General features: G+C 44.5%; 1 protein-coding gene across 1 annotated transcript; it reads right to left on the bottom strand.

Annotated features, from left to right (window-relative positions):
• IL10RB (interleukin 10 receptor subunit beta) lies at positions 1 to 26,043 on the bottom strand. Its single transcript, XM_037832443.1, has 7 exons — positions 25,928 to 26,043; positions 24,324 to 24,447; positions 19,083 to 19,240; positions 16,304 to 16,470; positions 13,818 to 13,965; positions 10,367 to 10,524; positions 1 to 1,933 (listed from the first exon to the last, which is right to left on the bottom strand). The coding sequence occupies exons 1-7, from the start codon at positions 25,974 to 25,976 to the stop codon at positions 1,640 to 1,642; spliced, it is 1,098 nt and encodes a 365-aa protein (XP_037688371.1). The 5' UTR covers positions 25,977 to 26,043; the 3' UTR covers positions 1 to 1,639.
• Positions 26,044 to 27,683: the final 1,640 nt, after the last annotated feature.

Consider the following 27,683-nt stretch of genomic DNA (forward strand, 5'->3'; position numbering starts at 1 on the left):
TGATTGAAATAGAAAAGACGTTTATTAAAGAGGTATTGGGGGAACTCACAGAATCTCCAAAAGGGTCAGAGAACCAGCCTTGGGGAAACACAGACGGGAACAATGTCCAAATCAGACCCAGCCTGGGAGATGTCCACTTGCCATCGGACACTTCCGCAGGAGCCCCCACCTTTGCTGATGCCCATCTGTCTTCTGATCAAAGCCTGGGGTAGGGGTGTGGGTTGTGTGCCTATATCTTAGCAGCAAGGAGGCTGGGAAAATAATGATGTGGATTTTGAGCCTCTAAAGTGAGAGAAGAAAAAAAAAAAATCAAGTGGGAGAGGAGCTCTCACTTGGGAGGGAGGAGATTCCTCAAACATATGGAGGAGATTCAGATGCAAGCAGGCAACAGGAGCGTCAAATGCCCACTGTTGGGACAGGATTCATAATGGGCTATCTCTTTTTCTTCTCTCCCAAACCAGATGCATCCATGGAGTGTAGAACTTAAGACAGCCCTTCTGTTAACCCCACATTCAGGGAGGAAAAGCTTATCTGGGGAATAGACTAATTTTTCTCGTCTTATAGGACGAGCCCTGGACCAGAGTGAGACCTTTAGAGGCACAAAGAGCTAAAATATGCTGATCACTCCCTTCCAGTATGTTACTGGAAAATGATTTAAAAATCTGTAATGGTAAATTGAATATAAAAAAGTCCATCAGACTTCTGATCTCCTCCCAAAACCACATGGTGATTCATTTCAAAAACGTTAAACTTCGATGAATCTGCTTTATTGGGCAAATCTGCTTTATTGGGCAATCAGGCGAAGAGGAACGGACATTTCTTGCTGACCTAAGATTGTGGAGTTAAGTCACAACCATGAGATGGGGCTGCTGGTAAGAAGAGCTGCCTGTGTTAGCCAACTAAGTGCTGGCACTATGGCAAGCATTTTTTTGGTAGTCTTGCTAATCCTCAGGCCTTAACATCGTCATTTACAGATGAGAAAACCAAGAGGTCTTAAGCTGGTAAGTGTCCGAGTTGGAACTGAAAGCCCAGGGCTTTTCTGTTCTTGGGAGTTGCCTAGACTGAGTTGCTCCCAGAAGATTTTAGGACCCTGCACCTAGGACAGTGCCTGGTCAACAGGGGCAGGGATTAAGAAATACCTATTCAGTGAGTGGACAACAAAAAAGGCAAACTGGAGCCTTATTAAATATCTGACAGTTATACAAATTTAGTTATCATTAACACGTACAGGTTAGACAGTAAAAATTAATAGAGCACTGGAAGTAATACAAAACATAGACAGGTAGAAAAATAAATCCAGTAAAAGCATCCCTGAGAATCAAAACAGTTTGTGTCTCTACGGCGTGCTGACTGCTTTGGAGTTGAGATGGTTTTTCCGATCTGTCTCTCAGAAGTCTGAAAGGATTTTGCACCGTCTTAGTCTCTATTCCTTGTTATATTTCTGTTTCTCTTGCCCCTCATTCAAGTAAGCATAAGAGAAGTGACTGAAAATTATACCCTCAAAGGCCAACTACTTTCTATAGTAGCTAAAGTCTTTATAAAGCAGCGCGTTCCCAAGATGGAGTATATTTGCAAAATGAGCCTTATTAAAAAATAAAGCTCTTTGGGTTGTTCAGATGAGTCCAGAGTCTGAGGGCTGTCAATTTGGGGTTTGCGCAGTTGGTATCGGCCCTTGGGTGATGTTCTGCTCATCCTCCAAGGCAGATGTGAGGACTGGGGGGTCCCTTTGCCCAGGGCAGGGTGTTTCCCCCTCCAGGATCAGCTCTGGGGGTCCCTGCTGAGGTGGGAGCCCAAGGCTGCGGTCGTCGCTGTGACTCTGCTGGCTGCTCTCAAAGTCTTCTGTAATGACACTCAGTTTGTCAAAAACGTCATTCTCGTCGGAGGGTGGGAAGGAGAAAAACAGCAGCGTGCTGTGATGGGGGTGGCCCAAAAACTGTGGAAGAAACACATGGAAAGTTAATTATCAGATTTTTCCCAATTTCTTTTCCTGGGCTCAGAAAGATTTTATCAGAACTCCTGGCTAGAAAACACTGCTGTAAAATGTGGTAAGCCACACCCCGTTTGCTAAGTGATCGAAAGTCACCCTCTGAAGATTCTTCTTTAAAACCAGGCAGGAGATTTTTAGCTGAGGTGGCCTGGGCACCATTTCCTCTGGAAGCAGGGGTGCTGCAAGCACTAGATCAATGTGTCCTGGAAGAACAAACAGAACCTTCCATGCATCCGTGGGCTGAGTTACCTGACCTTTGGTGCTTCCCCAGATTCCCCAGCATCCCCGGGACGCCTCACACTGTGCTGTCCAGTATGGTCACCAAAAGCCACACATGGCTTCTCAGCACTTGAATGGTGGCTAGTGCAAACTGATATGTGCCACAAGTGTGAAATGCACTCTGGATTTCCAAGACTTTGTATGAAAAAAAGAATGTGAATATCAGTAATTTTAAAAAATACCAACTGCATATTAAAATGATAATATTGTGGATATACTGGATTGCATAAGCTATATTATTAATACTAATTTTACCTGCTTATGTTTATTTTTTTTTTTAAATGTGGCTACTAACAAATTTAAAACATGTGGCTACAAGATGTCTCCAGTAGACAGTGCTCTCTGAGCACATTTTACGGATACCGAGTCTTTAGCGTGTCTCCCAGCAGACTGGTCTCCAACTGTTTGAACAGTGAAGATGCATGCCTATTTCCTGGAATACCTGCTGATTTAGTCTTTCTCCACTCTTCATCGTTCCAGATCCACCAGCGCCCTCAATCCTCATGATTAGATGGAGAAACACTCTAAAGCTTTGCATTTTTTTGTTTACTCCTTGTTCAATCTCTAACTGATTAGTTTGCTTACCCTCTTTTTCTTTAAATGCAATTTTATTGAGATATACTCATACACCATATAATCCACCCAAAGTATACAATGAATGGCTCATGGTATTACCGTATAGTTGTGCATTCATTGCTGCAATCAATTTTCAAACATTTTCATTACTCCAAAATAGAGAAAAAAAATTAAAAAAAAAAAAAGAAATAAAAAAGGACACCCAAACCATCCCATACCCCTTATCTCCCACTATTATTTATATATTTTTTTATCATTATTTTATCACTAATCTGCCCAAACACTGGTTAAAGGGAGTGACAGTCACCAAGTTTTCACTATCACACGGTCACACAATAAAAGCTATAAAGTTATACAATTATCATCAAGAATCAAGTCTTCTGGATTACCATTCAACAGATATAGGTATTTCCTTCTAACTATTCTAATAGACTAGAAACTAAAAAGGAATGTCTATATAATGCATAAGAATAACCTCCAGATTGACCTTTTGACTATATTTGAAATCTCTTAGCCATTGACACTTAATTTTGTTTCATTTCTTTTCCCTCTTTTGGTCAAGAAGGCTTTCTCAATTCCATGATGCCAGGGCAGGCTCATCCTTAAGACAACTGTCCCTCGTTGCCAGGGAGACTACATCCTTGTGCTTCTCTCTTAATGTAATTTCCACACTCAGCCTCTTGATATGACTTAATTTGACTGAATGTAAGCTGTGGGCAGCTGTGCTACCTACTGATGTGGAGCTGTCAGCATTCCCCCTCCTGGGTCTTCTCTAGCTGAAGGAAGGTGAGGGAGGGGGGCAAGTGGAAATATGTCTGGATCTCTTATGGGCAAAAGAGGAGACTGGGGGAATGGGGAACCTCTCCAAATCCTCAGACGTTGTGGGGAAAGGAGAGAGGTGAGGAGAGCAAAAGAAGATGTACTAAATCTCAAGAAAGCAAATGGCAGGCTGAGTCTCCTGGCGGGATACACACGGAGCAGCTGATGGCTGGTTAGCCAGCTCAACAGATCAGTGTTGAAGAAACTTCCCTACTGCTTTGTCAACGAAAAGTCTCCAGTCCCAGCAAATTTCCCAAAATTCAAAATGATTCTCTGGGTCATGGTTAACAAGACTGCAAATATTATGAGTCAAACTGAACAGTTTTATGATGTGAGGACCCCAAACTGCTCTGCTTCCTAGAGCATCTTTTGCCTTCACTCTGCTTGCCTTTCTCTACCACCCTCATTTCTGCAAAGTCTCCTAGCTGTAGAGGCAAGAGCTCATTTCAATGAGAGCCTTTACTATCTTGTTTCTAGCTTTAATTTGTCCGTAAGCATGTTTGTTCCATTTGTCCTTTCCTGTCTGACCAGCCTCTTTGATGGAGAAGCCAGAAGCAAAAATAACAGGGGAATAACCAATCACCAAATTTATATGGAAGGGTAAGAGGCCCCAAATAGCCAAAACCATCTTGAAAAATAAGATTGAAGTTAGAGGACTTATACTTCCTAATCTTAAAACTTATTACAAAGCCATAGTAATCAAAACAGCATGGTACTGGCTCAAGGACAGACATAAAGACCAATGCAATTGAATGAGAGCTCAGAAATCAACCCTCGCATTTATGGCAAGCCAGTTTTTGACAAGAGGGCAAAGACCACTCACAAATGGAAAACAGTAGTCTCTTCAACAAATGATACTGGGAAAACCGGATTTGCAAAATAATGAAGGTGGACCCCTACCTTATACCATATACAAAAATCACTCCAAATGGATCAAAGACCTAACTGTAGGAGCTAGAACTATAAAACTCCTAGAAGAAATCATAGAGAAGCATCTTTAGGACATTGTGTTAGGCAATGATTTCTTAGACTTTACACCCAAAGCACAAGAGACAAAAGAAAAAGAAATGGATGAGACCTCATCAAAATTAAAAACTTCTGTGCATCAAAGGATTTTATCATGAAAGTAAAATGACAACCTTTATAAATGGGAGAAAATATTTGAAAACCACATATCTGATAAAGGTTTAACATCCAGAATATATAAAGAAATCCTACAAACTCAACAACAAAAAGACAAATAACCCAATTGAAAAATGGGCAAAAGACTTGAATAGACATTTCTCCAAAGAAGATATACAAATGGCCAAAAAGAACATGATGCTCAACTTCATTAGCCATCATGGAAATGCAAATCAAAACCACAATGAGATACTATTTCACACCCACTAGAATGGCTACTATTTAAAAAAATGGAAAATTAGAAGTGTGAGAGAGGATGTGGAGACATAGGAACACTCATTAGTTGCTGGTAAGAATATAAAATGGTGCAGCTGCTGTGGAAGATAGTTTGGCAGTTCCTCAGGAAGCCAAGTATAGAATTACTATATGATCCAGCAATCCCAGTTCTAAGTATACACCCAAAAGAAGAGAAAAAGGGAACCTGAAGAGATATTTGAACACTGATGTTCACAGCAGCATTATTCACAATTGCCAAAAGATGGATGCAACCCAAGTGCACATCAACCAATGAATGGTTAAAAAAAATGTGGTATATATACACACAATGGAATATAATTTAGCCATAAAAAGGAATGAACTTCTGATACATACAATGACATGGAAGAACCCTGAAGACATTATATTGAATGAAATAAGCCAGACACAAAAAGACAAATATTGCATGATCTCACCGACAAGAAATAATTAGAATAAGCAAAGTTGTAGACTCAGAATCTAGAATACAGGTTACTAGGGGACTGGGTGGGGGTAGGGAATAGGGAGTTAAGGCTTAAAAGGTACAGAATTTCTATTTGGGATGATGAAAAAGTTCTGGTAATGGATGGTCACAACAGTAGCACACATTATGAATGCAATTAACAGCACTGAATTACATATTTTAATGTGGTTAATAGGGGAAAATGTTAGGTTATATATATGGCACTAGAACAAAGTTTTTAAAAATCCATGGAATTGCACAACACAAACAGTTAACCCTAAGTTAAACCATGGACTATATTTAATACTGCAATTATAAAAATATGCTTTCACTGATTGTAACAAATGTACCGTAACAATGCAAGGTTTTAATTATAGGGTGGTATATGGGAACCCTGTATTTTATGCATGAGTTTTCTGTAAATCCACAACCTCTCTAATTAAAAAAATATATATATATAGCGGGAGAATAGTTTTGCTTCCTCTTGGCTCTCAGTTGACAAAACACCTTCCAACCAACGAAAGGGCCTGCTGTCTTTGTTCTCCTGCTGCAACAGTGGCTTCTCGAAGGCTCCCCTCTAGACTCACTTCTCAGTTCATTCTGGAGCTTCTGTCTGCCTGGGACTCTTTTAGAAGGTTCTTGGACACTTGGAAACATCTGGTCATGTGTCCCACTCTCTATCCTGAGTGGATGCTGTGTTGTGCTGTCAGGATCCCCCTCCAGGGCAGAGGCACTCATTTCCCCAGCTTCTGGGAACACTGGCAGCTGAACCGGCTCACAGGGAGCCCCTCTCCAGGAACTGCCCTTCACAGATGGGAGGTTGCAAGGGCAGCCTGTATCAACTGACAGGTCAGAGGAAAAGGCCTGACATTCTTTGTCAATGACAGTGTTACTAGGACCAGAAGAGCAAGAAATGGCAAGGACTTCAGAGGTCTTAGTTAAGACACACGTACCTCAGAGGGTGGGAAACTCACCCTACCAAGATTCAGGGGCTGGACATATGATTGAAATTTCAGGGGATCTGTGAAGTAGGGCATAGCAGGAATAGCTCATCGAGGTCAAATGATCTATCCTGTGCTCCCACCAGTAAAAAGGAAGCACTATGCTTGGTAGGCCTCTCTGGGTTCTGGAAGCAGCACATTCCACACTCAGAAATATGGCTCCAATGCATTTATTGAGTGACACAGGGCTGCCAGCTTTGGGTGGGGCCCAGGGCAGGAGAGGTTCTGCAGAAGGTATGGGCGCTGGTGCAAACAGCCGTACATTTCATGACTGGCTGATATAGGGGCACAAAGGCCTAGCATTATCTATCAATGATGACATGTGGGCCAAACCCGATGAACATGGAGCAGGCCGTGTGACAGATCATTCAAGTATAGGTGAGAAGAGGTGCTGTGTGGGGTTAACAGCAAGCTCTAAGAGGAGAATCACAATACAGATCCTTTGAGTGTGGGGGCCAGATGAAGCCATCCGCAGTGAAGGATTACGCCCCACGTGAAAATGGCTCCTAGAGTGCTACAGGACTTGCAGAGACAAAGCCTCTGATCATAGGACACAGCTGACAGCAGGTGGCCCTGCCACTGGAACTGCTCATCATACGGTGTGCCAGACCCAATGGCACTAAGCCTAGGTCAGAGGGCACAGCCAGCTGCATGAGTAGAGGGCTTGGAAGCCCATGCCCCTACCATGGTGGCACCAGGACCTCTTCCTCTGGTCACACCTATGACCATGTTGGGGGTTGGAGTCCTTATGACCAGCGGAAGGAGGGAAAGGCCAAGCTTCAGTTCCAGGGAGGTTGGCATGGTGACGTGGGTACAAAGCTGAAATGGCCCACTGCTGCACTCCAGCCCCCCAACTTGATGGCCCCCCACTTTATGTGCAAGAAGTCACCTGAGGTCAGGTTATCCTTGAATCCCAGGCAGTGGCTAATGGTGAGGCTGGCTGGTCAGAGGCCTGGAAGAAGAAAGACTAGAAGATCAGAGACAAGGAAGTCTGGGGAAGAGGCATGTGGATGTAGCTCCAAGTGTAGAGATCTTTGTGTCACATATTAACTCCCAGGATGGGAAGTCAGGATAACTTGGCCAGCTGCCGTCATCCAGCCTCTGTCACTGGCCGCCTGCATGTGGTACCATGGGCTCAAGAACAGAGCAGCCATGGTGGCCGGGATGGATGCCTGTGCCCCAGAGCAGGGTCTCCCACTCACCAAGAGATCAATTCTAATCCTCACCCCTACAATGGACACTGCGCCCCCAGGAGACCAACCAGCCACACGTGGCCAAGTGATTACATTGGGCTTCTTGCACTCTGGAAGGGGCAGCCATGCATCTTGACTGAAGTTGACACTTATTTCAGGAATGGTTTGCCATTCCTGCCTGCAGGGCCTTGGTCAGACCCACAGAGGCCTTAGTTTTGCTCTACTGGTACAGGACCCCACATAATGTCATGTCAGGCCAAGAGACCCAACCACAGCAAAGGAGATCAGGAACGGACACGTGCCCTGTGGGAATCACTGAACCTATCACACGCTGCCCCACCCAGAAGCTGCCAGCCTGGTGGAACAATGGCACAGCCTGTTGAAAGTGCAGGTAAGGGGACAGTTTGAAATAATACCCTGTGCATAGAGGGCATGGCCTTCTAGTACCTGGTCTGTACCAGAATCAATGACCATCATATGATGCTGTGTTCCCAGTAGGTAGAACACATGGGTTCAAGAATCAAAGGCTAGAAGTAGGGGGGGCCCTGATTAGCATCACTCCCAGTGACCCACTTGGGGAATCTGTGCTTCCTGCCCATGTAATTTTAGGCTGAGTCTAGAGCCAGATGGGTCAGATTCAGCCCACTGCTTGTTTTGCTAAGGCCCACGAGTCAAGAACTGTTTTTAGATTTTTAAATGATTACACTACAATTGTTCATGTAAGTACCTATCTAATGTCTTGAGTTTGCCTCTTGGTCTGCAAAGCTGAAAATATTTACTATTGGGCACTTTAAGAAAAAGTTTGCTGACCCTTGGTCTAGAGGGTTCCCAGAGGTAGAGCGTTTTTAGCAGGCAGCCCAGTAAGAGACCCATTAGACTTTAAGCTATGGCTGCCATCTCTTCACTTCAGACTCCTTGTGCCAAGAAATGAGCAGGCCAGAGAGGAAGCCACTGAAGCCAGGAGCTGAAAATGACGAAACGAGGGAGAGAAGGACCAGCAGACACCAGCCATGTGCCTTCCCATATGACAGAAGTCTCCCAGATGCCGGTGGCCTTTCTTTAGAGAAGATATCCTCCTGCTAATGCCTTAATTTGGACATTTTCATGCCTTACAATTGTAACTTGTAAGCTAATAAATCCCCATTGTTAACAGCCAAAAAAAAGAAAAAAAAAGAAATGAGCAGGCAAGAAAGGAGCCACCACACTGCAGACGTCACTGACCCTGAGACATCAGGAGGAGATAAGCCTGCTGTTCCAGAATGTCGGGCACCCTACGAGCCACTGGGTGTCTCATGATCCTCCCATGCCCAATCCTGATGGCAAATGGGCAACTGTATCAGCCATCACCTGGGAAGGGCTTGGTGGGTCAGCTCTCAGGAATCTCAGGGATCAGGTAGGCTGCCCATGCCAGCAGAGGCTAGCCAGGGGAGAGGGAGGTGGGGAATCCAGAAGGCAAAGCAGAGGGAGACCAGAGGCAGTGGTGGGGCTTGGAGCCTGCTCCACTAACCTTCCGCTTACAACTTTCACCAGGGAGAGATCAACTCTAATCCTGGAGGAGCTGCTCCCAGTGCATCCAAGTGATGTAAGGGGTGGACTGTAGTGGCCTGTAGTGCGGTGTGCCACCCAGAGCTCCCTTCAGCATTGAGGAGCTCACGCTCCTGGCTGCTGGGAACATTAGCTGCTGAAGTCTCATGGCTGAGTCTCTCCCTAGGAATTTCCTTTGGCTGAAGGGAACCGCCTCACCCTCCGCTACGCCCCCTTCCAGAGAGCCCTCATCCAATGACTGGTCAGTATGGCATTCCAAGGCCTGGCCCCCTTGCCTCATCTTGACATGACTCCAGAGGGCCATCCCAGCTCCAGAGCCCCTTGGGGTCGGCTGAGGCCTCTGCTGTGGCTGCATCACCTGCCCTGTACTCCCTTACAATGACTATTCCCAAGGGTACTCTCCATTAAGACTTTTGGATGTAAATCTCCATCTTAGGGCCTGTTTCCTAGGCGATCACACTGAAGACAGGTCCTTTCTGGGTCTGGGCTTGGCATATTTTCAAGTTTATTGTCTATCCAGAATTCCATTTCTCAGGGCCTCTTCAGTTCTACAGTCTAGCCACTATATCCTTTCTTCTTTCTAAACTTCTTGAATATAGCTTTCCTAAAGTCTAGGATACATGCCTAACTGTTCCAGAATTTCAATCACTCTTAGATATTCCAAAACTGAAAATGCACCTGTTCCTCCTCCCATCCTCTCCCTTGGCTCACTGGCGGGCACTTAGCCTGGAGTTCCCTCTTTCTCATCTTCTCCACTCTGAGCTCTGCTTTTTCCTTTCCTGTCCCAGAACCACCACCTTTGCTCCCCGAGGACCTGGGGCTTTGGGCAGAGAAGGCCAAAGGAGAATCAATGTCCAGGTGGGAGGGAGGACTTCTGGAACAAATCTTTGCTTCCTCTGCCTCCTTCCTTAGGGCTATTCCTTGACCACAGGCTTCCCTGAAGTGGACGCCATCCAAGGGAATGAGCCAGTATGCAAGGTGTGTTATTCTCCAGGAAAACATGTCTGGGATTATGTGACCCTGACTCAAAAAGGAAAACTCTTTCCAATCAGGGTTTTCAATCCCCATCTTGCTACATGTAACCTACCTCTTTCAGGTGCTGTGGTAGAGAATTCCCAGGTGAGAAGGCGTACTTCGTCTTCTTATAAATGCACCACATCAAGGCGAAGCAGCCAAGGAGCAGCAGGAAGACCACGAACACTGAGGCTATGAGGACCACAGCGACAATCCAGGAGGGGGTCGTTTCTGCCAAAGATAATGGGTTGTCCATGTTCCTGCTCTGTATAGGTTTAGTCGCAGAGATCATAACACCACTCTAACCATCACAACCCAACGGCAAACCCTGAATGCAGGGCCATGTTCATCTCAGAAGGCATTTGGGAGGAAACACAACAGCTGGCCCAAGGGTGCACGGGGTTCCAACACCCATTCCCCATCTTCCTCAGGGTTTGGGTCCTGCTATTATTGCTGGTATGCATTAAAATAATAAGAAGCAAGAAATGAGCACTATGATCCACTCTACCTACTCACAGTGTGGCAATGAGCCTCCTTGTTCTGGATTCACCTCTTCTGCCTGGAAGCCAGAAACACTCTCCTGGGCCCATGGAGCCTCACTGAACACACGTGCCACAGGATTTTGCATCTAGGAAGTCACCCTTGGTCTCCTCATGGTCCTAGCTCCCCTCTTGCAGTACCTTCTCCCATCACCCTGGCCACCCCATACCCTAAACCCAACCCCTGCCAACCAGCTCTTCTCCCATGATCAAGACCCAAAGCATCTGGTGCCGAGAGAGGCTAAGTGAATGAAGCTGCCCTTTAAGAGCAAGCCATTGCCAAGAAACTGTTTGGGGGGAGATGTCAATTCACAGACACACAAAGCAAATCAAAGAGCTTCAAGGCAGCCGATCCATCCTGAAGCTACATCACTGCCCTCACCTGCCGACACCCAGCAGGACTTATCACAGTGAGTGGCACATAGCAGACAACCCTTTAATATCTGATGAATGGATATGGTGTTTGTCCAGGGAAGCGGCTGGCCAGAACCAGCCTCTATCTTCTGCAGACCTCCTTCCTCCATCGCTGTCTCACGTTTAATTCGTGCTGGCAGTGACTTCGTAATGTTTCCAGCTCTTGCTCTTGTGGCTCCAGAGGAATTCCTTATCCCAGTTTCCCCATGAATCTTGTTTCATTTATTGGACTCAAGGCGTGGTTCCTTCTAACCCACACTATCAGCGTGTCCTGTGTTTCTTCTGGTGAATGCGGGGTCATGTGGTGAGTGAGCCGTGGATGGAGTGGCCCCCAAAATACATCCTGGCTAATGACTGCGCTCAGCATGGGCGCTGACAACCCAGCTACTGAGGAAGTCTCAAGATCATACTCATCCATTTGTCCTCCCATTTACTATTTCAGTAGTTCTCAAGCTTAGCCTGCATCAGAATCACTCGGAGGATTATTAAAACACTGACTGCTGGGCCCACCCCTGTCATTTTGTTCTGGATGATGAGCCCTTCGAGGGCGGTGCCTGGTCTCCTTGGGTCTCTTGCCTGGACGTCTTAGCGTCTTAGACAAAGCCATTCCACAGGAACACCTGACAGATGGGGAGCAGATTCAAGGGACACTTTTCTTACGAACCCTGCAGAAAGAGTCCCAAAAGGGTGAGGGGAGAGGACTCTGCTTTGCACCAGGTTGTGTACTGTGGAAGAATCCATTAACCAACACCCTCAGCCCTTGAGTTGCTTCTGATCCATCTGACTGCTCTTTGCCGAAAATGATTACTTTTAAGTTGTACATATGTTACCAGAATAAAATTGTACAAGATAAAGCGCAAATCCTAATGAAAACTACGGACTATCTTTAATAGTATAATTATAACAATATAATAATGCTTCATCAATTGTAACAAAGGTACCATACTAATGCAAACTGAGTAATAGGGGAATCAGGTGTGTTTGTGGGAGGGGGGGTGGTATATGGGAACACTGTACTCCTTGCATGATTTTTCTGTAACCTCACAATGGCTCTAATTAAAAAAAAGATAAAGATGATAACTAAAAATCAAAACATGAGCACATGAAGCACAAATTAGCTCAAAGTGACCACCTTTCCTCTTTTGGATAGGGTAACTAGTTCACAAATTAATGGCATATTATGGACTAGTCTTTCCCAAGCTGTGTTTCTCATAATTCTGTATTCCTTAGGATAATGTTAATCCTTCAGAAAGGTATTGAAAGATCGAATAATTTTGTGAAACACTGAGCATATACCATGCTAATATAGAAGGTGACTTTTCTGAGAGGGGAAAAAGTACATCATCATTCCCAAGTTTACTTGCTGCAGGCTCTTATTTTGAGAAATGTCCACAAAGCTCAGGGAGCATGGTTGGCACAATCCTGCAGTTGGCGCTGGGCACTGATTTCAGCTAGTTTTTGCTAAAGTCTTTCATAATGACTTTGTGGACAGTAAGACAAAATAGCTTCTATAATGGCACACTATATTCTGATGGATTGGTACCAATTTGACAACTAGTTAAGCTGTCTAAAGGAAGGTGTGCCTTAGAGCACACCAACATTTTAAGCAACAGACTGGATAAGGATCCTTAAGTTTTTCCTAGCAATGAGTAGATAAGATAAGGCAAAAATCGGACAATAAATAGGTTTGATGGCAAACATCAACATTGAAGAAGAACTTTGCTTTCTTGATGAAGACGAAATGATGAATCAAAACTAACAGAAAAACACTGAGTAGAATTAAACATATAGCCTCACATTGAGGCTTCACTTGCATAAGGTATGACAGAGAAGAAACATAAACTGAAAATGACCTGGTGATGTTGTTTGTTGCAAAGGTCAACATGTAGTGACCACGTGTGACATGCTATGTATAAAGAGTCAGCATGTGCAGACTGATTGGTACCTCCTCTCTCTTTCTTTTCCTCATTCCCTTCCTCTGTGTTTCTTTTAAAGAAACATCAGGGGCTAAGACGTTCTGCTAGACACGGCAGTCCACGTGGTACGTGAATGACTATGTTTGGGTCCTGGTACCACATTTTAAGAAGGACCCTAAAACAAGCAGCACTATCTGAACTCCCTGTGCTGTCGTGTGTTAGAAGGAACTGGAGGCGTGCAGCTTGGGAAGGAAAGGCTGAAGGGAGGGTGACAGGGCTCAGCCTTTGCGGGGTGGTCTTGGGAGGACAGAGGAGACTACTTCTGCATGGAGCCTGAGAGGGTGCATGAGGACAACCAGGGGGGCTCATGGGCACAGACCTTGGCTCACTCAACAGAAGATGTTCCCATCAATCCCTTGGTCTAAGGGCACAGAATGAACTGCCTCTGAAGGTGGTCGTCTCCTCCCCATCATGAAGCTGATCAATCAGAGCTGGTAAAACATGTCAGGGTGAGGCAGATTCCTGCACTGGGCTGGAGTTTGAGCTGGATGTGATAATGTCTAAGGAGCTTCTGCCCCTCATGCTCTGGGAGTCTACCACACACTTAAAATGCTCAGAGAAGGCAGAGTCACTGACTGTGTCTCTCAGGACTCACCATCATTGGTTGTTTGCTCACAGACAGGCTCACTCCATTCCCCAGTTTTGTTCCTATCAGGAAGAAATCCTTGAACTTGAATGCAGTATGTTGTCCACGGCTCCAGATTTCTTAGTACTTCAAAATCATACTGGGAAGTAATCTGAAACTAACAACAAATATACAGATAATAAAATGTCTCTGTGTTGAAGGGATGCCATTGTTTTGTTTCACACCTCCTAGTTATGATCTCTGCTGCAGGCTTAAAACAGGAAGGAGCAGGAGGCAGGAGTTCCCTGGGTTCTTTCCACCACTGTTCTAAGAGACCAGTCAAGGACTCTGTGACTCTTTGTCTCTGTGACTGACAAACCAGCTCATTTCCTGAATTCTCTAGTTGAAACAACACACAGATGACAACAACACTTCCTTTTTTTAAAAAGATAAACTGGTCATGTGCCGTTAGACTCTGTGATTCTCTTCCTAAGTCAGGAGCATGTTTCTGATCCTGGCTGCATGGGGCTCTCCTCCGAATGACTTCTATTGTGGTCCCTCAGTTGCCCTCGTGGGGAAGCCCTTCCTCATCTCGTGAGCCCTCCGGGGGCTGGCATTGCTGACTCATCTTGGTTTAATGTGAATATGATTCACTGAAGGCAAGAATTGAGGTGTAGCTACTAAATACACTGGAGAATATAACTTCTCGTAAACAAACTTTAAAACCCTGGCTTTCTAGACATCTAATGCCTTTAAAGATTTACATTGCTACTTTTTTTTCCCAAAGATTAAACAGAGGTCAACCCATAAACAGCAAGCAGAGAAGAAGGTGGCACAGAAGTGAAGGGACCCCTTCTCAAGTCCCCTTTCATTGTCTTTTCTATTCCTTTTTCCTTTCTGGGCACTTCCTAGTTTTATCTTACCACTTTCCCCCATCAGGAAGAAATGGAATCCCCAAAAGTCTTTCATGCTATTTCAGAGATCTAACATGGTGCCTTCTCAGGAAAAACTGGCATTCCAAAAGGGAACCATATCAACCAGTAATGGTGCCATTTCATGCACCAGAGAGGAGGAACTGTGTATCACTCTGCAGGGCACACAGCTGAGGCTGAAGTGAGAGAACAAATGTGTAACTGATGCCCAGGTCGAGGGCAGACTCTAGATAAGAAGCTAAATATAAAATGGGTTTCACATATCATGCATGGTCCAGGAAGCACCCAGGCAGGGGAACTAGGGAATCGGATCTTTAGTCAGGTACACTGCCAATGCCTTGAGGACTTATCTTGTCTTATCTTTGTTTCTCAGGGCTTATCAGACACTTGCATTTGATACATGATTATGAAGTGGATTATTCTGTAATGCTTTCCAGGCATACGTTTCCTGGGGTCTTGACATAACGAAATCACCTACTCTGTGAATAAAGGAGATAATCTATCAGTTAAGGGAGCATTTTGGGGGCAAAAAAAATCTTGAGATTTTTGGGGGCTACACAGTGTGTATATAAATCTAGTCACATCATTCCTCAGACAGTAAACATGAGTGACCTCTGCCTCCAAATGTTTGAGAATGAAATTATAAGATCAATGTTTAATGCAGAAGAGAGAACATGTATGTCATGCAACTTACATCATAACTATGTAAGTCAACTTAGGACCATGAATAGCTTTCAGGCCCAAACCATTAGGGATAAGATTAAAAATTGACCACAGGCAAATGAAAATAGCCATAACATGTCTACATAAGTGGAAGGGAACCTCATGAATTGAACATATACATGGCTCCAGGCAATATGACAAGAATATTTCTTTTATTATGCCATTATATTCCCAGGACAATCCTAGGAAGTAGGTTATTTTATCTGTTTTATTCATGAATAGGTTACTATGCCCATTTTGTAGGCCTGAGGAGACTGAGATCATGAATGTGATCAGAGCTACATATGGCAGAGTCAGCATTCCATCCAGATCTTTTGACTCCAAGCCAATGTTTTTAAAGGAATTATCTCCTAAAGAGGAGGACAATGGGAAAGAGCAGGGTCAGGAAGATAAAATGTGACACTGTTCATCCAGCTTCCAGAGGTGGGGTTACCCTGACCATGGCGTTGACTGACCTATGGTGCATGGCCTGGGGGTTTATGCCTTGAAATAGTCATTCAGCTGACTATTCAGTTCCCCCAGCCAACTGGTCACTCAGTTCTGCCTTCTCCTGTAATTTTTCCTCAGGAAGAGAAAGCTCCGCTCTCACTGTGCACCAGCACCCTGGAGGTCTGCTCTAGACATTTCTTTTGGGGGTCCTGGAAGCCTGAGCCAGATACTGGTTATCCTTCAGACTGGGGAGCTTCTAGCTTTCAGAGGATTAGGCCTTAGACCCTCTGGGCCATAAGGTTCTGCCACCTTGCAAGATTCTGCCTGGAATGACCTCCTGGCCTCTTCTCTCCATCATCATGGCCTCAGACCAAAACTCAGTGAAGAACATGGGAGCCTAAATCTGAAATGCATAAAATTAACCAAACTTACCTTTTCATCAGTGCCATTTTTCCAATATTGCACATTATAAGCCCATGAGTTATAAATATTCTTCATGGTCCATGTTTCAGGTTCATTTTCAATTTTGGGGGCTAAGAAACGCATATGTACAGAATCAGCAAGTGTTTCTACTTGTATTCCAGGAGGTCCAATAATGGCTAAGGATAAGAACAAAGCAAAATGACAATTTTTAAAAATCACATTTTAAAAACTTTCACTTTCACATTATATTTATTAGCTGTTCAAAACAAATAGTCTACTGAAGTGTACTGCTGTTCTATAATTTACAATTGTTATGACTTTGATTGATATGGCTAAAGAGGATAACCAGGTTTCTTTAAAAAAAAAAAACGATGGTCTTTTTCTTTATTAATTTAATTTACTCCATTTACTTTTATTGTGATTTCTGATATATTTGGAATTATTCCAACCACACTACTTTGTGTTTCCTAACAAAATGATTCTCTTTCTCTCTCTTTTTTGCTTCTTCCTCTCCTCTTCTTTTCTGCTTTCTGTCGGACGGAATTTTTAAAATTTCCTTTTTGTTTCTTTTGCTGGGTTGGAAGATACTATTGCTATTATTTTTAGAGGCTGCCCTTAAATGTTTAACATATATAATTAGTCATATACATTTCTCTGACAATGTTTGAAGCTGTTCCCCTCCTGAATACTCTTTACTCAGATATTTACTTAACTGGCCCCTTCATTTTATTTGGTTCTCTGTTCAGATGTTACCTCCTCAAAGAGACTGTCTCTTAACAGCAGTTTCCATCACTTTCTGACTCATTATCTTGCTTTGTTTTTGAGAGACAGTCACTATCTGTCATAAAATATGTATATATATTCTTTTTACCTATGGTGGTAGGTTGAGTTATGTACCCCAGGAAAAAACATGTTCTTAATCTTAATCCCTTTCCTGTGGGTGTGAACCAATTGTAAAAAGGACTTTTGGAAGATGTTATTTTTAGTTAATGGGTCTTAAGCCTATTACTGGAGGCCTTATAAAAGAGAAAGCCACAGGGAGGGGACGGAAGCAACCAGAAGAGAAAGCAGAGGACATTGCCATGTGACGGGAAAGCCAAGGAACCCAAGGACTGCTGGCCAGCCAGAATGCTTCTGACCCTGGGAGGAAGCAAGCCTTCTAGTCTCTGAAATCGTGCACCAATAAATTCCTGTTAAGCCAATCCATTGTGTGGTATGTGTCATAGCATCCATGAAACAAAGACACTTGTCTTCCCCATTGGAGTATATTCTGCATAAGGGCAGGATTTTGTATTGCTCAGTACTAAGAATAGTACCTGGCACATAGTAGATGCTCAATAATGATTGTTGAACTGGTAACTGTGCTGTTTAAGCTATAGCCTGCATTATTCTCTGGCTGGTGTTACTTTTTTGAGGCTGCTGATGGGCCTGCCTCTAGCAGTCTACCCCATTCCTAACGTGCTCATAGTTGAAAAACAGATAATAAAACTTATCAGATTTTCTCCAGAGCAAGTGAAAATAGGTCCAGTGTGACATCTTGAAGCAGTTTCCTATCAACCAAAATGTATGAAGTGTAAGAGGCCATATAGGGCAGTGGTGGCTAACAGCACGCACACAGCTGCCTGGATGTGAATCCCGGCTCTGCCACCCATCACCTGTGTGACCTCTGGGCAAGCTGCTTAACCATTTTGTACTTCAGTTTCCAAAGGGAACTCCCTAGACGGGACCTAAAATAGTATTTGGAACTAGTCAAGACCAGGAAAGCCAGTTAGCAATTACAGGATCAGACATCTGTACTATGTTTTGGAAGCTTGACTATTGTTAAGTTAAGCTGTTTATATTTTTTATGTTCACTTTTTCTTAGTTTTTATGAAGATACCTTTATAAAAATTAATACAAGTTTGATAATTCCTGATTCCAGAAATAAGAGTTTCTGTTCAAACTTGGGACAGAATTAGGAAAGGGCGGCAGGATACCCTAGCCTCATTCTCTACCAGGGAAGGTGAAATTGTAGGAGGCACAGTGGCCCAGAGCAGGGGACCCTGGGTATAAAGAACCCTCCCCACATAAAGACACTCCTTAAAGTACTGCCCTCTGCTCCCTCTTTGGAGGGCTATACTTGAGTTCTGTTAATGACATTCTTGCAATCCCTTACCCTCTTCACTTTCTCAATTGCTATATGGTGGTTTAATTCATTTTCAATTCCTAAAGTTCTACTTATGTATATCTCATGACCTCTGGAGGATCCCTACGACCCTCCAGCTCTAACTTGGGAACATTCTCTTTGATGCTTACCAGCCTGACCCAATCCATCTGCATCTGCTCATGCTATCTCCAGTCTCTTCCACCCTACGTTCTGGGCAAGCTGGCTATCTGCATCTGGTCTTTCTGCCTCCAAACTATTACCCAAGTGGCCATATGCCTCGAATAATCTTCTGCCTCTGGTGTCCTATTTCTTGAAGTCATATTTCAAATTGAATTCCTCCCAGAAAATTGATCACATTAATCCTTCTGGTTCTTCCTGTTAATAGTGCTGGCCCCAACTTATTTTCACCCTTGAGGAACTAAAGTTATTAAATTTATATCTAACTATTTTACTGCTGATATGCCTTTCCTCTCCTGTCTCTTCCATGAACTTCTTTAAGATCACAGCCCTCTTTGATCTATTGCCTAAGTACCTTGTACACTTTGCGGGCACTGAGAAAATTCTTGTGGCTAGACTAAGCAGAGAGGGGAAAACACCAAGGCGAGATGACATCACAATCAAGTGCGAAACAAAATGGCTTACTCTCATCCACAGGACAGAAGGTGATGTTGACCCAGTCTGAGTGCTCATCCGCAAATTCAGACCTGACTCGCAAGGTGTGGTCACCATATTTGGAAAGACCTGAGAAGTCACATTCCGTCAGGGCTGTACTCTTGCATGTATCTTGGAATCCCCGATAGCTACAAAATCAGACAAATAAAATCATGAGGTTTCTAGTTCCAGCCCCTCTGAGGCTGACTGGTGCTTTATTGGCAGTGCTACCAAAGACGGGGGACAATAAGAGAAAAAGCAAGCCAATTCTTAAGCATCAATTTTAAAAAATGCATCTGTGTCAGCATTTTCCAAACTGTGCACCACACAACCCTAATGATCCTTGAGATATTATAAGGCATTTCAAAAATAATCTATCTCATGGTTAAATAATCTGGGGGGCAAATTGGGTTAAATATAGTTAAGTAGATTTCTTTACAAGAGGGTTTCTCAGACATTTTAATATCCTAACGAACATGGGCCTTTCCATAAAGGGGTTTAGTATCCACATATTTGACCACAAAATCTTTGTGCCTTGATCATGTATTTCTAAGAGCAGTGGAACACAGTGCAGGAAAATCGACATATACAGATTACCTACAATAAGTATATTACAATGATTTCGAACAATATCCTATAAATAACTAGTTGCAATTACTCTGGGGAAAATTAGAAAATGACACGTTGGTCTCAGATTTCTAGCCCCCAACACCAACCATTGAAGGGAGGATGTCAGCAACTTGAAGGGGGAGAAGAAAAGAAATGACTTCAGAGAGTACCCAATGGGTACTAAGTGAATTCCATCTTGTGTGGCTTAAGCTCACAACAGCCTTAATTAGCTCCACTTGACCTAACGAAGCCAAGGTGCTCCTCCTGCAAAACGTAAGATGTGTATCTGACTGGTTCCCAAGGGTGCCTTCCTCTCTTGGTGCTGAAGTCGCCTCCAGATTTAGCTGCCCATGGAGATGATGATGAAGGTGATGGTGATGAAAATAATAAAATCCAACATTAATTGAGCACTTGTGCATCAGGCCTTGTGCCTTATCATTGAATCTGCAAAACAACCCTAGGAAGGAACGATAATTAGCCCTACTTATAGACAAGAAACAGTCTTGGAGAGCCTAAGAAACTTGCTCATACCAACCTGGGTTTGTTTGACTTCAGAGGCCACGGTCCTAGGCTCACATCTCACCCCATTCACAGTGATGCCCAGGACAATCCCTTACAAAGTAGGTATAAATCACTGGGATCATACTAGTTTACAATCTGCTTTATTCCCCCCCACTTAAAATACCATAAACATTTCTCCAATCAATTAGCTCTTCATGGCTGCAAAATATCCTATCATATGGAAAATACAAGGGTCATTTCATTAAGGGAGTTTCTCACATGTGGTCATTTCCTTTACTTAAACAAATGCCAACAGCTGGTGGAACCATAGAGTATGTCACAAGTTGTGATGCAATACCTTTTTTTTCCACTTGATTATTTTTATTGCATTGAAAAGATTTTTCTCCCCATGAAATAGATAATATATGACTCACTCCCCATATTTATATCTAACTTTTTAAAAAGATGTTTCCATTCTAAAATCACCAATTCATCCTCTCATGTGCTCCCCACCTCTGGGCATGCCACTGCACACACACAGGGGGCTTTGTGCTATGCCACTGCTCAACATAAATTCTAAACAGGGACCAAACTTCTCCTGCAAGGACACGCCCAGCACATGTTGTGTCTTCTCCGGCACATTCCGTGCTGGGTCTGTACTTCCATGTTGAGGAAACCGTGGAAACCCAGGCACTGGTGTTCGTTTCCTGACTATCTCCTGCCCTTACGGAGTCACCATGATACTCTCATCTCCAAGTTGAACACTGAAAACCAAGTCCCTCTATCATAACAGCAAAGATGCAAGGCATGGAACAACAGAAAACAAACTACAGGGCAGGCAGACAGAGAGTGAGAGGTTAGTTTTCCAACAGCGAGGTCGCTGGAGCTATCGAGACTGAGTGAAGAAAACACAAAGATTAAATTACCACCAACCTGCACTAGAAAATACACCTCAGGACAAAAATAAGTCATAGATTAACCCTTCTCGAATCCTCTAGTATCCTTACAAACTGGTGTAGGGGCTTAACCAGAGCCCTACTCTATTAGTGAAAACATCTCGACAAGCAAACACAGGGCACAGGTTGAATATACCATACCATACATACCCAATGGACTACTATGCAGCTGTAAAAAAGAATGAGGATATTCTCTATGAACTGATATGGACTGATCTACAGGATATATTGATAAGTGAAAAAAAGCAAAATACAGAGAAATATATTTATTATGCTACCTTTTAGGTAAGAAAGGGGAAATAAGAAAACATGGGTGTATCGGCTTAGTTTTGCAAAACACACAGACATAAGACACAGAAAGGATACACTAAAATCTAATGAGCTGGCTACTTATAGGGGATTGGGGAGGGGGGAAATGGGTGAAGGGGCTAGAAGGAGGGAGTGACACATCCCTGAGTAAACCTCTGTGTACAGATTGGACTCTGGAATCAAGTTAATGTTCTACATAACCAAAAAATAAATAAATCAATGAGGTTGGGGAGAAAAACCCCAAATGTAAACAGAAACAAATGAACCCAGCTATTTCAAATGTACAGAATAATTTCCACCGTGAGTGGAAAAATAAAAGAACAGATCCAAAGTATCACAGAACATTGACTCTAAACTCTCAGTCTAATGAAAAAAAAAATTGCAGACAAATCTCGAACCCTCTTTGTAGGTTTGTTTTTCACAGAAGTACAGGAATAGGAATTCTAAAATTCTGGGTATAGTAATTCCGAACCTGCTCTGTATGTCCTGTAAGACTGAGCAAATAAGCAACTGTCCAGATGTCACTAGGAGCTTGGGTTGCCCTTCTGTGGGAGACACGATCTGGAACGGGCAAAGGCAAGCTCCCAAGTAGCAATGAGCACATTCTAAACATGACTCCCCAGTAAAAGGAACTGGGTTCCTTGGAGAAAGGGCTCATTCCAGAGCTGGGGCAGAGAAAGTATAGGATGCTGGAACACCTTGGGCCACCAAGTAAGGACATGCTCAAAAGAATGCTAGGGCATGTCAACTTGAAGATGTTTCACTGGCCAATCTGGGAGAATTTGAATAGCAAGAAAAATAAGGACAGGAATGGATTATAAACCACTGAATAGAATGAGTCCACAGTCCTTATTGTTAGTGAACAGCTACATAAATAAATGAAAGGGAGAGGAAGAACATGCTTCCTTCCAGCAGAATGTTGACTAAGAAACACAGAAGGAATGATAGAGTTAGAAAATCATTATTTTGCAATCATGATAGTAAAAAATGATTTAGGTAAAAATCATCAAAGGCTACCAATGCTAGGGTGAGGAAGTTTTATAAAGAATAGGCCATACCCTCAGCATCTCCCCACAAATTACTTATTAATTGCCCAAGGAAAAATAATAATATGCAGTGAAGAAAATGGACAATCCCTTAAACAAATGATCAATTTAATCATCATTATGGGACAAAGGAACATCATGTGCCTCCAAATGTGATATCCTGAGAAGGCCTAATGCTATTGGCATGGTATGAAACTAAAAAATGCCATCACCTGTATTTTATCTCATCATGAGAAAACATCAGCGAAATCCAAAATTGAGACATATTATATAAAATAATTGGCTTACAGTTTTCAAAAATGTTCATATTGAGAAAGTCAGGGGGAAAAAAAAAAGTCAAGTACCTGTTCCAGATTAAAGTGGCCTAAAGAGACAAGACAGCCAAATGCAATAGGTGACCCTGGATTGGATCCTTGGGACAGTTGACAAAACTTGAATAGGACTACAGATGAGCTAACAGTATTGTATCAATGTTAAAGTTTTAGAATTTGATAACTGTACTGTGTGATATAAACAATTATACTTGTCCTTATGAAATGCACACTGAAATATTAAGGGGCAAAGGGCATGATGTCTGGAGAGACAGAGAATGCATATAAAGCAAATGTGGCAAACAGAAATCGGTGACTCTGGACACAGGTTATTTGGAAGTTCTTTGTACCATATTTGAAATTTTGAAATGTTCTGTTGGCTTGGAAGTACTTCCAACTAAAAAGTTAAACAAAACAAAACACACACACTTGTGGACAAAGACTGCTTTATGCATCGTTCTGTTTCTTTTATGACTTAGCAAGCCTTGGAGAGATGTTTGTAGAATGGAAGCAGCAGGAGGGGGAGAATGGGATCAGTGAGATCAGGGACCCACCTGTCCTCCTAAGTGCAGGCAGTGTCCCTCTTTGCCTGTTTCTGAGTCACAGGGAACAGGGCTGCTGGCTCATCAGCTTTTGGTCTCTTGCTATAAAGGTGTGTCACTGTTAGCCCAGCCCGTAGTGGAGGTGGCAGGCTGCCAAGGGAACTCTTCACAAGGCACAGGTAAACAAGGACAGGTACAGGGAACTCATCCCATCACTGAGATGACTGTCACTGGTGACGCTCACCCTTCCTTTGTAAGTCTCTCCCGGTTTCAGAGAACTGAGTGTTTAACAGCCAGTAGCTGTTTTACTTTCAATTTCAGGATGTGGCATCAAGGAAGACTTAAGAGAACTCACTCCTGCGAGAGGAAAAGCACCTGACATGTGTGGCTGTCCCCAGGCCCCTAAAGAAATGCAAATGACCCATACAGAATATCATACGTAGCCACAGAATCACTGAGCACCTGCTATGCAAATTCTCTGCACCCCATGGCACTGGAGCTTGCTGCTATCTATCATCTATCGGAGGTGGGCCAGCGTGAGCCAACCAGGGTTCTTGACTGCCTTGCATAGCTCAGTTTTCTTGGATGGCTTCCACTTGCAAACTGTTGACTCCTAGCAATTCTATTACTTCTACATATTTTCTCTTAAAAAACGTGAATTGTGGCAAATGAGTTTTGCTCTGCACTGTGGCCAATTGCATCTACAAATCCATGATAAAATGCTTACATCCACCAGCAGCCCTGTGATAAACAGTCAAACCATGAACCACCACTGCAAGAAAAAAATAAAAAGGAAAAGATGACCATGAGAACTTCCTGGGCAGAAGGAAAAAGGCCAGGAGGGAGGTTCCTGTCTTGCTCTCATGGTCAAGAGAAGTCAGGACCTCTGCTGCGGTCCGGCCCGAGGACAGGGCCACCCATCCTCCCGCCCTCCTGCCAAGAACGTCGCCAGACCCACCTTTGGTACTGCGCTGTGTAAGTCAGATTCCTTTTGTGAAAAGCAGGTGGCTTCCACTGTAGAACGTTCTTGAAATTAACTGAGTTCATTCTGACATTTTCAGGAGGAGGCACAATTCCCAATGCTGTAAAAATTAAAAGTGATTGGCAACTTTTCCCTCAAAAAGGTGGCCTGAGAAAATCACCATACCCAACATTTGTCTTAAAATGTCAAATGGGTGAGGGGGAGAGAGATAAGATAATGATGGGGAGGGAGATGGGGGCCACATCATGTACAGCCTTTTCACCTGGATTTCATTTGAGGAACCATATGAAGAAATTACTGGGGAGCAAGGGTAAAATGGGGACAGACAAGGGACACTTGGGTAGTGGCAGAAAGACATGAGGTGGCAGAGTGGAGGAGATGGATTTTACATACAGTTTTAGACATATAAATGCTAGACTTCCTGATAAAGTTGATGTGGAGAAGTAGAGGTTAATATCTGCTTTTACCTTAGGCAACTAGTCCCATTCTAACCATGTTATGTTTGAGATGCTGGAGAGAGATTCAAATAGGGATGTCAGGGGGACAGCTGGGTGAATGAGCCTAAGCACAGTGGGGACATCTGGGCAAGAAAGAGAAATTATTTTAAAACTATTTTTTATTATAGAAAATTTCAAACCTGTGCAAAAGTCGAGAGAAGAGTATAATGAACCATCACCTGTCCATCCCTCAACTAGCGCCAGCAGAGATGTAAAGGCAGGAGTTACTGGCTAGACTAGTATTTAAAGGGAGGGTTCTGGAAAGGAATGCAGCTGTTTAGAGGAGTGGTCCAGGAGGACCCCAGATGAACACCGGGAGCGGGCGCTCTTCTTCGAAGGAATCAGAAAGGAAGGGGGGTGAGGGGAGGAAGGCGGTCAAACGTGTTGTTCGAACCCCAGCTGTTAAGACGAGGTCAGCAAACGTTCCACAGGCTTTAGAACTCAGAAGCCATGGAGCTCCGGGGGCAGAATGCAGACTTGGGGGTACCGAGGACTTAGTGGGAAGGTGTGGGGAGCCGGTGGCGCGGACACTTCAGCCAGGAAGTCTGGCTGGGGCGGGGGCTGGGGGGAACTGCAGCCGACGCCGGAGGGGGCGTGGGGTCGGCGCAGGGGTGTTCGGATGGGGCAGAGCTTGTTGGGTGCAGCGGGACGGCCTCCAGGAGGGCCTGATGACAGCCACGGTGGGATGCTTCGGGCCTCTCAGGAAAACAACGCCTGAGTACCGGAAGACGCCGGGAGTCGACCCCTTGGGGAGCTGACGGTCCAGGCTGAGACCCGGGTGTGGGTTGGGGCCTCCGATCGGGCGCTCGACTTTCCCTGCCCGGAGGCCCTGGTGGCTCCACCGTGCACTCAGACGCTCTCACACACTTTTGGGGTCCCCTCAGGGGGCGCCCACCGCGCCGCTCCCCGCTCGGCGTAAAGCAGAGCGCCTCGGGCCGGGCCGCCGCCCCGCCCTGCCCCCGACACAGCGCACCTCCGGCCGGGGCGTGGCCCGCGGCGGGCCCGGGTCCCCGGTGCCGGCTCCGGGCTGGAGAGCGCGCCCCGGGAGCCCTTCCCGGCGCCCCCTCCCCGCGGCCGCCTCACCTGACGCCAGCAGGCAGCCGCCCAGCCAGCCCCCGAGGCTCCGCGCCATGGCCCCGCCGCCGGCCCAGGAGGGCGCTCCGGCGCCGCGGCAGCCGCCGGCTGCCCAACCCCGCTGCGTCCCGGAAGCGGCCGCGGGGCGGAGCGGGCCTGGGCCCCTCCCCCTCCCCTCGCCGCGGCCCCGCCCCCGGCCGGGTCTTCCCGTCCCCGCCCCGCCGACAGCCAACCAGGTTGCAAAACAGCGCGCACGGCATCCCGGTTGGGGGGAACCCCGCCCCCAATATTAAATACAGGCTTTGAAAGGAGCCCAGAGGTAAATACCGAAACTAAAACGCCAATCCCGGGCTTCTGTCTGAAAGGTGGAATTATGAGTGGTGGTTGGTTGCTTTTTTTTTAAAAGACCATTCAGTGTTTCCCAAGTTTTCTCCAATGGACCTTTACAGGGCTTGTAGAATCCCCTCTCCCCATGGCAAATGATTTGAAAGCACTCCATTAGTAAACCCAGTTTGACAAGGTCTTCTTCACCCTTCTCCCTACCCCAGGGATTAACAACCAAAAACAAGTTTATTTGGCAGGAACTTGCTTAGAAAGGTTTCGTTTTCTCCTTGTTAATCTGCGTCGCGGTGAAGCTGGAAAACCCAGAACAACGTAATCCGTAATGTGGAGCGACTCCGCCTGGGTGAGCCGGGCTGACTCACGGGAACACTCCATGCGAACTCGAGCAAAGGGGGAGGGCCCGAGCATGCCCCAGAACCCCAAATCTGCTGCATGTACACACTCTCTAATGGAAAGCAACCCTGAAGAGCATCATCGAATTTGTATTAAAAAGTGTTTTTTTGTATTAACTTTACTAACCTCTAACCATTTATTTATATATATATATATATATAGTATATACACACACCCCACAGACCTACATAAAAGCAGTCATAAAGAGGTTATCCCCCCAAATTTGGAAATCTTTCAAATATGATAGAGAAATGGACTGCATATGTGTAAAGATCCCCTTCCTATGGAATTTCGTTAGATTATTAAATAAGGACCTCCCCTCTAATAGCCCTCTCATTTGAGTTACTTTAGAGCAATTATAAGAACAACTAGTTGAGAGTCCTTGAATTAGGACATACATGTTTTGCTTCCCCCCTTTTGAATGGGCCCAGATGAAAGGGCTGAGAAACATGCTCTTGGGGCCAGGTGAGCCAGATAGGAGGGTCTTGTATCTTTGGTCACCATGACGGCCTCTCAGAGTTGCAGCACATTCCCCTGAATTTTTATTACTATATATTGTCTCACATTTCTCCTAGGAACATAGGATCTTGGAGATTACCTAGGCCAGTCTCCTCCTTTGACAGGTGAATAAAACTGGGGCTCAGAGAGGCCAAGCAAAGTTTCCAGGGTCACACAGCAGCTGAGTCAGACCTCTAGGTCCTGGTCCTTGTACTTTTTGCTATGTGGCATTCTAGAACTTCACATGCCCCTGTCCTGTCCCCTCCCTCCTCCTTCCTAATTCACAAGAACTGTAATTTTATGTAGGATATTTGGAATCAATACACACACACACTGTTAAATGGGATCTCTAGGATTTTTATGCTCTGTTTCTTCTAAAGACCCTGAAGCCCTTTGGCACTTGTTCTTTCACTTTTTTTACAATATTAAAATATGGCACTGAGATTCCATCCCTCTCTCCCACCTAAATGTTTCATCTATTAGTTGCTTGCCTAGTCCTGGAGTAACTGTGTGTGTGTGTGTGTGTGTGTGT

This window comes from Choloepus didactylus, chromosome 1 (genome assembly GCF_015220235.1).
Source record: "Choloepus didactylus isolate mChoDid1 chromosome 1, mChoDid1.pri, whole genome shotgun sequence".
Classification (NCBI taxonomy): domain Eukaryota; kingdom Metazoa; phylum Chordata; class Mammalia; order Pilosa; family Megalonychidae; genus Choloepus; species Choloepus didactylus.